Source organism: Pochonia chlamydosporia, chromosome 5 (genome assembly GCF_001653235.2).
Source record: "Pochonia chlamydosporia 170 chromosome 5, whole genome shotgun sequence".
Taxonomy (NCBI): Eukaryota; Fungi; Ascomycota; class Sordariomycetes; order Hypocreales; family Clavicipitaceae; genus Pochonia; species Pochonia chlamydosporia.
Window position 1 is genome coordinate 1363246 of NC_035794.1, and position 17481 is coordinate 1380726.

Consider the following 17481-nt stretch of genomic DNA (forward strand, 5'->3'; position numbering starts at 1 on the left):
TGTATTCATCTTACTCTCGGCCGTTTCCCGCAAGCTTGGACGGCAAATTCAATAGTTTTATGCACTTGTTTAGTTGATAAAGCACATTAGACCAATCGCATAAAATGCGCAAGGCCGGGGTGCCGGCGAAGTACTACCTTCTGTTGGTTCTCATGTTCTGTTGCATATATAGCTGCAGCTCATCCCGGGAAAATTTGAAGTTGTAACATGACATACTCAAAGGTCAACAATCAACATTTATTTACCTCGGAGAAATCACTTCCCGTCCTCCCACAGGGATAATTCGCCCAGCATGTTTATCATCATCAGCTCTGTCACAGTCGCTCTATTTGCCGCACACAAGCTCTTAGGCGTCCGTTTTATCCATTCCTGGGTATGGACATGCAAAAGTCGAACAAATACTTCGCGGCAATTACGTTTTGAAAGACTACAACGCTATTCTGTCGCACCTGCGGACAGAAAATCGTCCTCATATCGACCAACATCCGTCGATGTCATCACCTATGACTTCACACCAAGTGTTACCAATCCAGGGACTGTTATTGTGGAGGCACCACCCGGAAGTCACTGGGAGTGTCCACTGCACTTACATTTAACTGAGGGTGGCTGTAATACCTTCAGAGTCGTCAAGGGTGAATGGATGATCGGCCCATTGGTCCGCATACCATGCAGCGATGGACTACCAGTCTACACCACCGAGTCAATCAAAACATGGACGTGGTTGTCTCCCAGATACAGGCTGAAAGATACGCCTCAGTCGATAGAGGTAACTGGATCCGTGGGCGCAAGACGAGCTGATCACATGCTATGTAGCATGGTACAGGATGCCGAGACATACTTCAGCCTCGATCAAACTCCGCCATGGGTGAAGATGGCATATGGGATATTGTGCTTGGTGCCAAAAGTCCGAGAGTGGGTGGTTACCAAGGTTTTATGGATTCAGCTGCGAGCAGCGTTTCGGCAGTACGATATCCTAGAGTATAGAGGAAGAATCAACATCCCCTGTTTGATGTATACCACGGAACCAATCGATCGGTTTGAACGTTGGAGTGAGGTGGCGATTGCGAAAGCGTACTTATGGTGGAACGAATGGTTGGCAAGGTTTATTTTTGGCATGAGGAGTCGGTATCCGGAGTATGAGCCCAGCTATGGGGTCAAAGAGCTGTAAATTTCGACATTGAATGTTAGAGGCAATGGAGAAGTGCAGAGAGACAATGACGGCGTAATAAAATGGTTAACTTTTCCCATTCAGGTGCTGGGGATGCAACTCTTAAGACGTAGTAGACCGTAACTGTAACTGCGATGATAGCTATATACCAGCAAAGTTTAACTTGCCGTGTAATTGTAGCCAAAGCATACTCAACAAGTTATGCCAAGGCTCGAATTGACCAATGCTCCAGGTTCTGCTTGATAACCACATGCAACATCCAAGCCACGCCCTATCATAGACAAGCACTAGTTAATAAAACAACGGCTGGATCCGCAACTTTCACAGTCATCAAATAGTTCCGAAACCGCTGGTGCCCGAAACCGTATCCATTCAACACCATTGAAACATTCATAAATTTGCTTGTTTAATCGGCACATTATCAAGAGCAATCTCACCCGCAAAATAAAAGCCAACTCATAAAAATCACCATGTCGCTGCCTTCCGAGCCGCGCAATTGGACCCGCGAGGAGTTCCTCATCTCCACTGACAAATCTCTCATCTCCATCGCAACCCTTAACGCCGTCTTTGATCAAGATTACATGTACTGGACAACATCTTTTCCCGAGGAAGTCCTTCAAAAAATTGTAGACGCATCATTTTGCTTTGGTCTCTACAGAGCTAGACAACAAGATATCACGGGGGACGAGACCGTCACGCCAGAACAGATTGGGTTCGCTCGGCTTGCAACTGATCATGTCACGTTTGCGTACTTGACGGATCTGTATGTTCTGCCTGAGTATCAGGGCCGCGGTTTAGGTGGCTGGATGATTGACTGCATAGAGGAGGTGATGACGCCTTTGCCGTACTTGAGGTGGTTCACGTTGCGCACTTCAATGCCTAAGAGCAAGGAGGCTTATGAGAAGAGACTGGGCATGTTTGTGCTGGATCAGGGGGATGTCACGAAGGGTGCGGTCATGATGGGGAAGAAGGGCAAGGGGAACTGTGTGTGACATGAGTCTGGTGTTTTGGGATTTTCTTTCTGGCTTGTTGAAAGTTGGCTGCATTCGAGCGCTTTGGGAAGTTGTGACGGTGCGGTATTGGTATCGACACTACATATTGGCTGTGTATTTGATGTTTTGATGTTGTCCCGTCACCAGAGCCGAAGATGTTGATGCCATTGAATTCAATGTGATGTGATCAATTGATGCCCGCCGACCGTCATGCAACTCTGACAGAATTCGGGTAATAATTGCATGGCATGCGACCCGAGAGAATCTCCGCAATCCCTCGCCACCTCCAAGCTTGTTGACATACATGTATCAGAAGGTCATGGCACGCAACCCTTTCTGGTAATTTGCGGTGTTGTGCGGAAAACCTGCAGGCAACTTGAGAGAAACGAGTGGACGTTCCGAAGCAAGGATCGAAAGTCATCGCGGGCAAAGTCCACGGAGTGGTGATGAGCATGACAAATGGGGCCGTGATTTCAAAGCATCAGGAATGGTGAAGAACAAGCGCCACGACCAACAAGTGCGACAATCAACGGCTCCAAAAAATACAAATATCGGAAGACAACTAAACAAGCTATGTTATCTTCCCAAAGCGACATCAAAGGATACCTAGTAATACTGGAAGTTTTCCTAAAGCCAAAATGCCCTCCAAAACTGTCAAGTTCGTATTGGGGACTCATATGGTATGTGTGTGGATTCTGACCCGGGACAATTGAATCTGACACAACCACAGGTAGGGGATAGCACCAGAGATCCAACCGCATCATTCGATGATGCAAATGATGTCCAGGCTCTCTTGAATGCCTTTCACGAACGGGGCTACGACCAGATTGATTCAGCTCGAGACTACTCACCCCAAGCCCAAGGCACCTCTGAAAAACGGCTCGGCCAATCTGGAGCTGCATCCAAATTCGTTATACATACCAAGATTCATAGCGGACACCCTGGTGACCATGAAGCCGAAAAGGTTGCGTTGAGTATCCAAGAGTCGTTGGCTGCACTGCAGACATCCTCAGTAGAGACAATGTATCTGCACGTTCCTGATCGTCAGACGCCGTTCGAGGACACTGCACGCGCAATCAATGAAGCCTTTATTCAGGGCAAATTCAAGAAATTTGGATTGTCGAATTATACCGCTGCAGAGGTTGAACAATTTATTGCCATTTGTGAGGAAAAGGGGTATGTGAGGCCAAGTATTTATCAGGGCCATTACAACCCTGTTGTGAGGGGCGGCGAGAAGGAGTTGTTTCCGTTGTTAAGAAAGCATAATATGGCTTTTTGGGCATACAGGTATGTCTTCTTATTCTTGCAATCGGGTTGGTGATGATCTGCTGACATATTGACTAGTCCCGCTGCTGGAGGATTCTTCTCTGGCAAGATTGACACATCCCAGCGTTGGAACAGCGAGGTATGTTAGTAGTTGCTGTTGACTTTGATTCCATTCTGACGAGAAATAGACCTTTATGGGCAATGTATACGGGAATCTGTATAGCGATCCGTCTGTCCGTGCGGAAATTGCCACTGTTCAAGAAGCTGCCGCAAAACAAGGCATCACCAGCCATGCAGCCGCGATACGATGGACCGCATTCCACAGCAAGCTGGATGGAGACTTTGATGACGCAGTGGTGTTTGGTGTCTCGAAACTGGAGCAACTGCATAAGACGCTGGATGCGCTTGAGGCTGGCAAATTACCGCCCGAGGTTGCGGACAGCATCAGTGCGATATATGCCAAGTTCGAGGGCAAAGAGCCCGCTTACCACCTCTAACAGCCGTTGAAGGAGCTGAATGTCGGAAAAGGGTTTGGGGCGCTGTATACTGATAGAGCAGGGACCCTTTTTTGTTAAGGTCTGTACTGTCCGATTACCAGGCGCGACGATATTGAAAGGTTATAGTATGAGGAGCGTCGGTAAATATGCGGTTTGATTTGAAATGTCATTGCACTTGTCGAAGTTAATAGAACCTCGTGTACAGCAAGGTCCGCGGATCCGGTGGACAATATAATTCATTGGGCGTAGTCAGACTCGTGTGTTGTGTGTCTGAGTGGCACCGCGCACAACCCTCACGCCTACCAACATAATGACACGGACTGTACATTGTGCTATGTTAGTCAATGCCACTGGCACACCGTGTCACTCCTGTAGCGGGGGAATGGCGTGGTAAGTCATCCATGTCGTGAATGGCCCTCACGGACGAGTGGAAGGCTGAGCTCCCGAGAAGACAAAGTTGTCAGGAACACGTTGTTGAGGGGAGCTGTCGCAGGACTCATGCGGGCAAGCTTCTGAATGCTACGCTTCGCATCAGAATCTTTCTAAGCAGGGAGAACGTGATATCGTGAAGTGGGTTTCTTTTATGGGTTTTTGGAACAAAACCCATGAAAGCGGCAGAGGTTGCAATGCATGCAGGGCTAGCTCAGGACCCCTGTGGGTCTAAAAATACCACTGTCAATCGGCCTAGTATCCTCGTAGGCGGTGTTGAGACCGTCCAACGTGGGCCGCCGATGGACGGAGAGCTGGCTGGAGCTTCAAACAAAGGGCCTGTCCGAAGATCCCGTGACTGACATAAAATTCGACATGGTAGATCGTAAGCTCGGTGTTGTCGGCGCGTGTGAGGAAACAACTGCGAGTGCACTAAGTGTGATTGGTATATCGTGATGAGGTGATGGGTTTAGTCTCAACTTCGGTATGGTTTGATCAGAGTTTGCATCGTCAGCTGATGTTCCAGCATGGGCCTGCATATGGTCGGAAACACGATCTTGGAATGTGGACCTGCATGCAGAACTGCGAACTGTTGGGAAAGGAGGGAATCAGGGGTTGCTGCTTGCGCAATACTCACAGATTCAAAACTCCAATTGTCCAACAATTGATGCCGCATCGTGAGTTAGCTCCTGTTTGGGAGGCTAAGCAGAAAAGACTGTACCCAACTAGGGAAACCGACGGGCAAACCCACGGGTATAATGACCACCAGAGATTTCTGGGCCGTGTCGCGCCACTGGAATTCCCACTTGAACGTTCTTGGGCGTTCTCGGCCCCCAAGGATGAGGATGCGTCGCTTGGCTTGGTGGTTGAGGAGCGATGGCGGCGGCACAAAAGGCGGCTGTGTCGTAGGTTCGTCAGGACCTTGGAGGTGACTGACCGTTCGCGGAATCTTGGCTCCATGTCTGCTGGCGCGGACATGTTGCCCCATTACTGTCTGGTCGATGTATGTTGTCTGGTCTGGTCTGGTCTGCTCCATCTTGTCTCTTCACCCGCCCGCTCGCTCGCCACAGCCACAGGGTCGCCTTCCTAGCTCCGCGAGGTCAGCTTCTGCCCGTGTTACCCAAATGGGTAAATCGAGCCTCGCCTTCCCCAGAATCTGCGGGGTAACTTCCTTGCAAGCCAAGCAGCAACCCAGCATTTCCTGTAGGGCAAGCACCAGACCCCTTCCATCCTTCCATGGGTCAAGTGGTTTTGATGCTACGCCGGGCAGGAGCTCCCGAGCTTCTTCACCACACGGGCAGTTTCTGCACCTGCCTGCGGCCGTTGACACCTTGGCAGACCGTTCCAGTCGACCTGCAGCTGCCCAGAACCACTCACAGCCTCAAGCCAATTCTCCGTTGGATCCGTTGCACCAGCTGACTGGCCATTGTTCAAGCTGTCAACGGATCATCCCAAAATGCAAATCCATGGGTTAAGCATTCGTCCCCACCACCTTAATCACCATCTTGTTCTCGAATCACGGATGCATCGATCTCGACTTGTTTGACCATTCGGATTAGGTGTGACCGAGCTACCTCCTGCTGTGGACGCCATCGAGCCTCCGCACATCGAGATCCTTCAAATAGCCACCCTCTTCCTTATTTATTGACTTGTCACCACGACCTTTCTTTGTCCTTCTTGAGTGGCAATCTATCCAAACTGGTTTCTGTTCTTCATTATACTCTTCAATATTGACTACACCATACACTTTCGACCACATCAACCAACAATGGCTACTACTACTGCCACAGCCGACACCACTCTGGTTGGCACCATTCGTGCCATCTCAGCAGCCCCCTCCCCTCAGCCAACTATGAAAGCTGTTCGTTTCCACGGCCAACGAGATATCCGTCTCGATACTATCCCTTCCCCCAAAGTCAGTGCCGGAAAGGTCAAGATTGCTCCCAAGTTCTGCGGTATCTGCGGATCTGACCTGCACGAGTATCTTGGCGGTGCCAACCTTATTCCCAAACCCGAAAACCCACATCCCATCACCAAAGAGACCTGCCCCCTCACCCTTGGCCATGAATTCTCTGGTATCGTCGAAGAAGTTGGCGAGGGTGTAGAGTCTGTCAAACCTGGAGACAGGGTCTGTGTCCAGCCGATTATCTATGATGGAGACTGCCGCTCCTGCACTCGAGGTCTTGTCAACTGCTGTGATCAAAACGGCTTCGTTGGTCTGAGCGGATGGGGAGGTGGCTTGTCTGAGACCATGGTCGTTCCAGAATCCTGTGTCAAGCAGCTCCCCGACAATGTTTCGCTCGAGGAAGGTGCTCTTGTTGAACCCCTCGCTGTTGGCTGGCATGCAGTCGACATCTCCCCATACAAAGAGACTGACAGCGTCCTGATTCTTGGCGCTGGACCTATCGGCCTGGCCGTCGTGCAGGTTTTGATTGGACGCGGCTGCAAGAATATCATTGTCACTGAAGTCAGCAGCAAGCGCCGAGAATATGCCACACAGTTCGGTGCACACCACACCATCGATCCTATCAATGAGAATGTGGTGGCAAGAGTGGAGGAACTCACCGGTGGCCTTGGTGCCGACGTTGCCTTTGATGCAGCTGGTGCTCAAGCTGCCCTTGACACTGCCTTCGACGCTCTCAAGGCCAGAGGAACACTGGTCAATATTGCTGTGTGGGAGAAGCGGGCCAATTTGGCCATGAATGGACTTGTTTTCCGGGAGAGAAGCTATATGGGAGTGTACGTATTTTTGACCTTTCCTTCCAAACACAACCGCTAACAACTTGCTACAGGGCCACCTATAGCCTCGGTGACTTTGAGGCTGTCCTGGACGCCATCTCTACTGGTATGTTCCGTCTATTCGTCATGAAGATTCACGTTCACAATACTAACTCCTCCCCCCAACAGGCAAGATAAAACCCGCAAGCATGATTACCAAGACTATCAAACTTGACCAGGTCGTCGAAGAAGGCTTCCACGCCCTCATTAACGACAAAGAGAACCAAGTCAAGATTCTCGTCGACGTTGGTGCTGGGCTGTCCACCACCGGGTAGGCTTATCGGAGGACATTTATGATGCATGATCATTTGGTAATTTTATGACGCAAAGATTGCGGAACTCAGGTTCAGCATTGTACAAAAGTAATAGCATCTAGCATTAATCAGGGTTTACAATTTAATACCAACATCTACTTAGTAATAATCTCATACTACCTCGACTACCCAATGCAAGCTAATTTGAAGTGTTGCGGCCTGGATAGATGGACCTGCATTGTCCACCGTTCTACTTTGTGACCATTGGGCTTTATTTGGCCTCCATATCAAACTCGTTTCATGAACATTAGAGTTTATCATCCGCTATTTAATATGGAGTACTGGACGTCTTAGCTCAATTATAGGACAGCCCCAACTCTCGCGCGTATTGCATCAGCTGCTCCGAGGTAAGAAAATATGTTGGGGAGTTTTTTCTTCTTCCATACTGCTATGTTATACCCTCACATTGGGGCATGATTTTTTTTGGCTTGTATACGCTGCCAAACTTATGCCTCATCCGTGGGGAACCCTACTCAGTTTAACAAAAACATTTAGGATCGTAAGACATTAACATAGATGCAGTTGTTTGATCAGCTGTTACAATGATTGCATTTCACCATCATTGATCCGACCAGCTGCCATGGTAGAATTGGGGAAAAGGCGACTGATACTCAAATGAAACGGGGTATAAAAACGATGATTACGTTTCATGCCGACGTGATTTGTAAGACGTATCACCCGCCTTTAACTCGAGTCCGGGATGTTCGGGCTAGGAGCTGTTTGTAACTTGGTTAATTGACCTTCTGTTTGAGTTGGTCTGTCAAGAGTAATGGTTCCACAAATGGCGGTGGTTCTTGGCTATGATTCCCAGCCTTGGACAGGTTAATTGGCCACTCCACAAATGCCAAGATACATTCGTGGTTGGTAAACGGCAGGTAGATGCAAGGATATTAAAGTTAATTTATGATAAGAAGCTTAGCTGTGGGGAATACGCCGAATTTCGAATGCATCGGGTGCGCGTGTTTTCATATTCCCCTCTAGCGACAAGTGCCCCGGCCGCCGATCAGAACAAGGCAACTCCAAGTTGACCTCGAGGTATTCATCCGACTGCAATATAAGCACGTATCTGCCCATGTTATGATATACGTATCCATTTATGGCTGTAACCGAGGCATAAGAGCAGGAATCAATGGTGACATGTCAGGCGATGCAGCTTCAACTGACCATTGTTTCCTCGATATCGCAGGTTGAACTGACAGATTGACTCAATTTACTCACCAAATTGATCGGCAAAATGATTAAGCATCGTAAACAAAAGAGAGTAGAGTCGCCGCGTTCTCGATACACGTGGTTTTTGTACGCACCTGGATGGTAAGCACTCCATTTGCAATGTGACTATAGCTGGGATTAGTGGCTCGGCAATCAACCGACCAGGGCAAGATTGCGATTTCGTCATCCATGAATAATCCCGGAAGAGGCAGGAGCCCGATTGAGTGCCTGGGGCTTTCAAATATAGTCTATTTGGTTCGCAAAAGGGACACAAACGACAGAATGGCGTCGGAGCACAAAACTCCCAGTTCAGGTGCGCAGGGACTAGGTATGCGCATGAGCATGTAGCACGCCATTGAATGCAACGGTATCGTGAGATATCCATGGATATCAGCTATACACAGTGTTGGTTAATTGGTTAAATGACCAGTTTAAGAAAAGGCAGGATGATAGGATTTTGTGCGGTGATGGTCAGAGTTCCCCTCTAATGATGACACCTTGCGAGCTCCTCCGGGTCTTGGCGACGGTCATAGCAACGATCAGAAAGGAAGGTCTCTGGCGGCATGTGAACGTAGAAGCTACTCCTGTTCAGAAATGGGAATACCTGCCGAATTGGGGTTTCGCTTTAGTATAGGCCGTGAAGGTGAGGGCATTGCTGAATATCATATTCGGAGTATAAATACCTTTGTAGATGGACGAATTAGCAATAACATCGCTAATCATCACGCCAAATAGTCTCTATCCTCATTCATCTGACTTTTGTTTTTACAATCATGTTTTTCAAGTCTGTTGTTGCCGCCGTGTCGGCGATGGCCTGCCTGTCCGCTGCGGTTCCTGTAAACAGCGGTGCGGCTCCTCAGGTCATCAAAGGCAGCTACATCATCAAGCTTAAAGACAATGCCCCTACTGCATCACATCTCTCGTGGGTTAGCAACATTCACGCCCGAAGTGCTGGCAAGGATGAGTTTGCTGGCGTCGAGAAGGAGTACACCAGCGACGCATTCCACGGTTACGCTGGGCACTTTGACAAGGACACAATTGACAAGATTCAGAACAGCCCTGAAGTATGTAACCAGAAATTATTGGACACTGTCTGACTTCACTGCTAACCCCTGGTACTACAGGTCGACTATGTCGAGGAGGACCAGATCTGGTACCTGGACGATGTCTTGGAAAAGAGGGCACTGACAACCCAGACTCCCTCGACTTGGGGCCTTGCCGGTGTTTCTCACCGTCAGCCTGGAGCAACTGGATACATATACGACACGACGGCGGGCGAGGGAACCTTTGCCTACGTCATTGATAGCGGCATCCGCACTACTCATCAAGAGTTCGAAGGGCGGGCAATCAAAGGATATACCGCGTTCCCAGGTGACGAGGGAGACAGCATTGGCCACGGAACTCATGTCGCCGGTACTGTTGGTGGTAAGACCTTCGGCGTTGCCAAAAAGGCGACACTCATCTCCGTCAAGGTCTTCCAGAGTGGTGGCGCGGCTACCAGTACTATCCTGGGTGGGTTTGACTGGGCCGTCAACGACATCATTTCAAAGAGCCGCCAAGATAAGGCTGCCCTCAACCTTTCACTAGGTGGTCCACGGTCCCAGATTTGGAACGATGCCATCAAGAGCGCTTTCGCCAAGGGGGTTGTCAGTGTTGTTGCCGCAGGTAACAGCAAAGTTGACGCATCTGGCTTCTCTCCAGCCTCGGCACCCGAGGCTATTACCGTTGGTGCTGTTAACAGTCGCTGGGAAATTGCCACGGGCTGGGGTCTCACTGGCCAGGCGGGCTCAAACTTCGGCACTGTCTTGGACGTCTTTGCTCCTGGTGACAGGGTCGAATCAGCCTCGAACGCGGACGACACCTCGTCAGTGTTGAAAAATGGTACATCGATGGCCACACCTCATGTTTGCGGTCTGGTGCTATACGCTATTTCTGTGGACGGTGTCCGAGGTCCCCAGGCTCTTACCAACCATATTATCAACAACTCTGGTAAGGGTGTTGTTAAGGGAGCTATCGGCGGATCGCCAAACCGCATGGCGAATAACGCCAACACTCTACAGTAGAAGAGCAGAATAAGTAGCTGTGGCATCACAAGTAGCAGTAAGCGGGAGGGGGTCATGGAGGTCATGCCATCATCCTTTACAAATTCACAGGCTGCTCTCGGTGCATCTACAGACGCACAGGGTCACTGGTATCCAGTTTATGTAAGCCAAGATCATTTCTCCGTAGCACTAGTTAGTTCTGTCCTCAGTCGCAATACACCGCAATGCTGCCCTATTCCCGTTCCATAATGGCTACGGAAGTACAACCTGAATAGCAATGGAAGATATTATCTCGATCGATGGAGTTGATACCTCTAGGTTTGAACGTTTATGTCCTTTAATGTGATTACACACCTCTGTAGGCTCTCACTAGTACGGTAGACTTAATAAAGCAAGGCTTTATACCAGCCAGTGTTACAGTTAGAAGATGTGGTCTCGGGAGGTGATCCGGATGTTGTGGAGGCGCAATTCGTCCGGCTCATTTTGGCAAGAGTCATTTTGGGTGCTGACTCACTGATAAAACAAAGTATCATCAAGGTAAATCATCTGACTAAAGTTGCAGATTGGCATTGTTTAGGAAATATAAGATAGTCAAGTATTAGAAATTATGGTAACAGAACAGAGGGGGGGACATAAGTGCGACGTTGAGCGCTAAAATCACGCAGAGGCCCATTGTAGATGGAATTGAGACGGAGAGAAGTCTTTGATTGAAAGCTATCTACACAGCCAACTGACAGCCTCTTTATCGTTGTACCTAAACCACCAGCGGCTGCTGTTTTGGTTCTTCGATGCTGCTACCGTGTCTAGTATTCGCGTATTTAGTCTTCCGTTTAAGCCTAGAGGAGCATTAACAATTGCTACTGCCGCCTTTGGGAAGAGACACTAACGCAAGTCTGTTCGTGCAAACACAAAACTACGTTAGCAAACATTGAATAAGCCCACTACCCGATATTCATGTACTTACGCCAATTTGCTGCAGAGAGTTAGCGCCATGTTCATAATTATATGAAGAGTCTGGGAAATTCGTACCACGTGGGCCTTATAACCAGCGAATCTAACGTCACCTTCGCAAGTATAATTGCACTTGCAGTTAGGGTAGGTAAAGCTGTTTCCAAGGGCGGAGACGGTGCCACAGGTAGAACCTTTGGAGGTAGGGCACGCTGCGAGTCTGGGGACAAGGGAGGCGGCAGAGGCGGTGGCAATGAGGGAGAGTACAACGGGGAAGTGCATGTTGACAGTTTAGAAGTGAGTTTTGAACTAGAAAAGAAAGTTGTTTAGGTGTGAGAATGTATAACTGATGGGTGTCTGAACAGGAAGCATTATCTTCTTGGGGGAACGGCCGTCGTCTTATACTTTTCCTTCGGTAGCAAGCCATCTCATGTAGTGGATCTTAGTGAGGATGTTGGGTTATAAATGAAGACACATGAACTGGATTATGTGATGAATATCAAGCTATAAAATTGGTAACTACCATATTGGTCTCACGGTAGGGCTAGCTTGTGGTGCCTCAATCTACCGCTGAGTACCTATGAGGAAGCTCGTGTACATGACATGTCACTTGACATCGATTTTTGAGTAGTTAGTCCCTCTTTACAGGGTCGCTAAAGTATGTCGAATTTATGGTCTTTCCAAATCTCAGGAGAAGCTGGCACACGTTGCATTTACACCACCGGGAGGCGAGGTATCATTTCGTGCAAAAAGGGAAGTGGAAACTAAGAGAGAAGTTAAGTAGCTTCGGTTGGGCAACGAAATCCTCGTATGGCATGCCTGCTGCAGTTAATGTCGTATGTACACGGGGACAGCCTTTCCCCGCATGCTGGGCAGGCATCTGGAGGTTGCAACGAATGTGACTTTCCTTTCCTCCATGTCGCTTGTTTACCAACTTCCGTCTTCTTCTAAATGCCAAGTCTACTTACCCAGGTATACATTTATCGAAGCTCTTCCTCCTGATATATATGTAGGCAAAACTTGCGATCTTCATGTCACTGTGACGAGACCAATGGAGAAAGCTCTTTTTCTCTATTCCAAATTGACTGCGATAAGACGATATAATCTTTTCCTCTAAAAGTGAATGCAAGCCCATGTATTAGCAGCCAAACCCCCTCCAGAACACCTTCACCACGTTGACCCCAAATTGTCTCTAACCAACTTGCATGCCATTTCCACCTGAAGCTACTCAGGCCGTACCAAACGCCTTATCAAACCCGGCCAGAGTACATCTATACCGGAACTTATTTTCCTTCTGTTTCTCAAACGCCTCTCCGCAATTCTTTTCAGAAATAGGCATGACCTCAACCCACGGTCGGACTCCCTTCTCAGCCGCAAGCTTCAGAAGCGCATCCATCTCTTGATGGTTGCCAAGATGACTTCCAGTCAACTTTGCCGCACCTCCGGCAAATAAGCCGGCAGACATTTCAGGGAGCGGCTTATCAGGAATACCGACCATGTGAAAGTCGCCACCCGGCTTAAGAATGGATAGATACGCCGACATGTCAAACTTGTCTGTGACATCTGCGCAGTTCATAACGAAGTCAAACTTGGCCTTCCAAGGCTCATTCCAACCTTCTTTGGTAGTCACGATGACGTCCTTCGCACCAAGCTGTTTGCAGTCATCCGCCTTGTTGGGGGAGTGAGTGAGAGCATAAGTCTCTGCGCCTAGAGCGGCTGCAAATTGTACAGCAAGATGGCCTAGACCTCCAATTCCCACGACGCCTACTCTCTTTCCGGGGCCGACATTAGCTCGGACCAGGGGAGAGTATGTTGTGATGCCAGCGCAGAGAAGTGGCGCCACAGCGTTGGTCTCCAATTGATCTGGGATCTTGAATGTGAAGTATTCATGAGCTCGGATATGTGATGCGAATCCGCCGTGAGCCCAGCTCCCATCCGGATACTGTGAGTTGTATGTATCAACCAATTTGGGGCAGTAGTTCTCATTCTTGTCTTTGCACAGATCGCATTCCAGACACGCCCAGACTTGAGCGCCGACTCCCACGCGGTCTCCGACCTTCAAGTTTGTGACGTGCTCTCCAACCTTGACTGCTTTGCCGACAACTTCGTGACCGACGCATAATGGACCCTGGTATTCACCCCATCCTCCTGTCACTGTGTGAAGGTCTGAGCTGCAAATACTGCAGGCTGCAATTTCGACGTCGATGTCGTGGTCACCGAATGGTTTGGGCTTCAGTTCAGACTTGTGGAATTTATTCCAAGACTTTGGTCCATCGACGCAGAAACCTGTAAAAGTGTCGGGATAACCCATTTTGGACGTTGATGCGTGTATATTGTTTAAAGTGATGGTTAAAAGGTATTTTGGTTTTGCAGGGTAATATTGAGGCGTTGCAGGGTAACCACGATGAAAAAGGAAATGACATTCGCTCTATATAACATTTTTATACTGCACAAGAAGTGGGTGTACTGAATTATGATTGAATCTCTCTAATCATTGTGACGTTGGTAGTTGTGATGGATGATGCGCATGATGTTGGGACTACGTCATGGAGCCTCCAAAATACCACAATAACGGTCGCGCCGAGTATGTACACACAAAGTTCCCAAGTGGAACAATCCCATATATATGTCGTCATGAATTGGTTTTGCTTTACCTCGGATCAAAACTACTAAACTATCCAAATTAGGTATCGTGTTTACCATATTACTTACACGCCAGCAAACGAATGAACCAGCGGTACAAACATCACCCAGTCTGGCGTAATCCGAAATACTCATATGTGAGACCACTCGCGCCTAAAAACTCACCAGGTTAAACGCCATACGATATGCCAGGCGAAGTCATTGATCAGCCTAATCCTCCGCCTCTTCCAAGCCAACTTCCGGCGATGGTGGAGGAGTTGGCAGTTTATCCACGCAAAATCTCATTGAGCAGCCAGATATCGCAATCGCTCAGAGAGTTCCAGCGGGCAGCATGCTACATTGCCAGTGGTTAGGACTTCAAAATTCTGGGAACTGTTTCTTGATCTTTTAGCTGACTGATCGCAGCCATGATATTTCTGAGAGACAACGTTATGTTGGAACGTGATTTAGAGCTAGAAGACGTCAAACCTAGACTCTTGGGTAGAGTTTCATCACCCAAATTAACGCCATGATACAAAGCGCTAACCAATTGAAGGACACTGGGGCACTTGCCCTGGGTTGGTGCTCATCTGGTCACATTTGAATCTCCTCATTCGGCTACGATCCGTGGACATGATGTTTGTCATTGGGCCTGGCCACGGTGCTCCCGCTGCCCTGGCTTGCCTCTGGCTCGAAGGCTCACTCGAGCGGTTCTATCCGAAGAAGTACCCAACTAATAAACAAGGACTTCATAATCTCGTTAAGAAATTCTCACTTCCAGGAGGCTTCCCTAGGTGCGTGTCGGAGAAGGGATCAATAGAACCCCAGGCGTTTGCTAATACGAGCAGTCACATTAATCCTGAAACTCCAGGCGCCATCCACGAGGGAGGTGAACTTGGTTATGCTCTCGCAGTCTCATTTGGAGCCGTCATGGACAACCCGGATCTGGTGGTTACCTGTGTCGTTGGTGATGGTGAGGCCGAGTCAGGCCCTACTGCAGCGTACGTTTAGAACCTTTCATTTGCTGCGTTTGCTAACATATCTCAGGGCATGGCACGCTATCAAATACCTAGACCCAGCCGAGTCTGGGGCAGTCATTCCAATTCTACACGTAAATGGCTTCAAAATAAGCGAGCGCACGATATTTGGCTGCATGGACGACAAGGAGCTTGTGGCGTTATTTTCAGGCTACGGTTACCAAGTTTGCATTGTCGAAGATCTGCAAGATATTGACGTCGAGTTATCCAGCGCGCTCAATTGGGCGCTGGATGAGATTGAAGTAATCCAAAACGCTGCACGGAGCGGGAAACCCATCACGAAACCTCGATGGCCCATGATAATTCTACGGACCCCGAAGGGCTGGTCAGGGCCACGAGTTGTTGATGAGAAGATTATTGAGGGTTCATTTCATGCCCATCAAATCCCCGTGGCTAAAGCCGGTCAGGATAAACACCATCTTCAAATTCTCCAAAACTGGTTGCAAAGCTACAATGTCGAAGAACTATTGGTGGATGGACAGCCAGCTGAAGGTTTATTGAGGATCATGCCCGAAGAGGACTCGAAGAGACTTGGTCAGCGTAAAGCATCATACGACTCCTACCGCCGTTTAGACCTACCAGATTGGAAGCCGTATGTGGCTGATAAATCGGAACAAGCGAGCAGCATGCTGCAGTCAGGGCAGTTCCTCAACGAGGTCATCAAGCAGAATTCAAACACCTTTCGTATCTTTTCTCCTGATGAATTGGAGAGCAACAAACTCAGCGTCACACTGGAAAACTCTAGCCGAAACTTCCAGTGGGATCAATACTCTCGTGCTCAAGGTGGACGAGTAATCGAGATATTATCAGAGCATTGCTGCCAAGGCTTTATGCAGGGTTACACATTGACTGGTAGGACGGCCGTTTTCCCCAGCTACGAGTCATTCCTGGGCATCATTCACACCATGATGGTTCAATATGCCAAGTTCTCAAAGATAGCTGGCAGTTTGGACTGGCGAGGCGATTCCAGCTCCATCAACTACATCGAAACGAGCACATGGGCAAGACAGGAGCACAACGGCTTCTCCCATCAGAATCCGTCCTTCATTGGAGCTGTACTGAACTTAAAAGCCAAGACTGCCCGCGTGTATCTCCCCCCAGATGCAAACTGCTTCCTTAGCACGTTGCACCATTGTCTGAAGTCTAAAAACTACGTTAATCTCATGATCGGATCAAAGCAACCCACTCCAGTGTATCTGTCCCCCGACGATGCAGCTGCACATTGCAAACGAGGCATATCAACCTGGGAGTTTGCATCCACTCACTCCGGAGAGGATCCGGATGTGGTGCTAGTAGGCATCGGCGTCGAGGTCACATTCGAGGTCATCAAAGCCGCGGAGCTCTTAGCAACGGTGGCACCAGATCTTCGTGTCCGAGTGATAAACATTACCGATCTTCTGGTGCTTCCAGCAGAATCGGTTCATCCACATGCACTGTCCAGGCGCGACTTTGCCGAAATGTTTACGCTGGAGAAGCCGGTCTGCTTCAATTATCACAGCTATGCGACGGAGCTGCAAGGCCTCTTGTTTGGCCGACCTGGCTTACATCGTATGAGTGTTGAGGGCTACAAAGAGGAGGGCAGTACCACGACACCTTTTGATATGATGCTTGTGAACGACGTCAGCCGCTTTCATGTTGCCTCGAGAGCTTTGAAAGCCGCGGCAGGTCGGTGCGAAGCTGTAAGCGACAATTTGGATGATTTACTACACAAAATCGACAAGCAAATGAAGGATGTGCAAGCCTTTATTACAGAAAATGGAAAAGGTGAGTGTTGGACAAGTGCTTTTTTTGAGATTATGGCTAACGAGACACAGATCCGTCCCATATATATGAGTGGAAGCCTCGGGATGCAAAAGGCGAGGCTTGAGCTTGGGTCGCAATTGTTGTCGTCAGGCCGGCCCTTACTTTCAAAGTCATAATTCACTCAATATTACGGGAAAATATTATTCAGAGGTACCTGTATGTTGGAAACATTGGTGTTGATAATATCTACTTTAAGTTGCCTTCGTGTTATCTTAACCCATGGGAGAGAGTGATGGCACTGTGGCGTTCTCCATCTCCATTCGCAAATAGCGAAGCGCCGACAAAATGAATTGAATGACTTATTTGATGAATCGTTTCGCCCTCAATGAGCTTTAGCATCCGTCTGCTAATGCTAATACAATCATTCTTGTTGCGT

At 48.7% G+C, this 17481-nt stretch overlaps 7 protein-coding genes across 7 annotated transcripts; 6 read left to right on the top strand and 1 right to left on the bottom strand.

The window, feature by feature from the left end:
• Positions 1-292: 292 nt before the first annotated feature.
• On the top strand, positions 293-1168 carry VFPPC_05709 (hypothetical protein; the record flags this gene model as incomplete). Its single annotated transcript, XM_018284856.1, has 1 exon — positions 293-1168. The coding sequence occupies one exon, from the start codon at positions 293-295 to the stop codon at positions 1166-1168; it is 876 nt and encodes a 291-aa protein (XP_018141751.1).
• Positions 1169-1638: 470 nt separating this feature from the next.
• On the top strand, positions 1639-2160 carry VFPPC_05710 (GCN5-related N-acetyltransferase (GNAT) domain-containing protein; the record flags this gene model as incomplete). The annotated part of the gene is made up of 1 exon (XM_018284857.1): positions 1639-2160. One exon carries the CDS (start codon positions 1639-1641, stop codon positions 2158-2160), a length of 522 nt encoding a protein of 173 aa, XP_018141752.1.
• A 638-nt stretch (positions 2161-2798) lies between these two features.
• VFPPC_05711 (aldehyde reductase) lies at positions 2799-3923 on the top strand (the record flags this gene model as incomplete). Its single annotated transcript, XM_018284858.1, has 4 exons — positions 2799-2840; positions 2891-3447; positions 3505-3565; positions 3615-3923. 4 exons carry the CDS (start codon positions 2799-2801, stop codon positions 3921-3923), a joined length of 969 nt encoding a protein of 322 aa, XP_018141753.1.
• Positions 3924-6120: 2197 nt separating this feature from the next.
• On the top strand, positions 6121-7405 carry VFPPC_05713 ((R,R)-butanediol dehydrogenase/diacetyl reductase; the record flags this gene model as incomplete). Its single annotated transcript, XM_018284860.1, has 3 exons — positions 6121-7091; positions 7145-7197; positions 7260-7405. The coding sequence occupies 3 exons, from the start codon at positions 6121-6123 to the stop codon at positions 7403-7405; spliced, it is 1170 nt and encodes a 389-aa protein (XP_018141755.1).
• Positions 7406-9426: 2021 nt separating this feature from the next.
• VFPPC_05714 (peptidase S8, subtilisin, Asp-active site protein) lies at positions 9427-10716 on the top strand (the record flags this gene model as incomplete). Its single annotated transcript, XM_018284861.1, has 2 exons — positions 9427-9717; positions 9778-10716. 2 exons carry the CDS (start codon positions 9427-9429, stop codon positions 10714-10716), a joined length of 1230 nt encoding a protein of 409 aa, XP_018141756.1.
• Positions 10717-12871: 2155 nt separating this feature from the next.
• On the bottom strand, positions 12872-13954 carry VFPPC_05715 (NADP-dependent alcohol dehydrogenase 6; the record flags this gene model as incomplete). Its single annotated transcript, XM_018284862.1, has 1 exon — positions 12872-13954. One exon carries the CDS (start codon positions 13952-13954, stop codon positions 12872-12874), a length of 1083 nt encoding a protein of 360 aa, XP_018141758.1.
• Positions 13955-14471: 517 nt separating this feature from the next.
• Positions 14472-17169, top strand: VFPPC_05716 (xylulose-5-phosphate phosphoketolase; the record flags this gene model as incomplete). The annotated part of the gene is made up of 6 exons (XM_018284863.1): positions 14472-14634; positions 14692-14766; positions 14822-15059; positions 15114-15266; positions 15313-17066; positions 17117-17169. 6 exons carry the CDS (start codon positions 14472-14474, stop codon positions 17167-17169), a joined length of 2436 nt encoding a protein of 811 aa, XP_018141759.1.
• Positions 17170-17481: the final 312 nt, after the last annotated feature.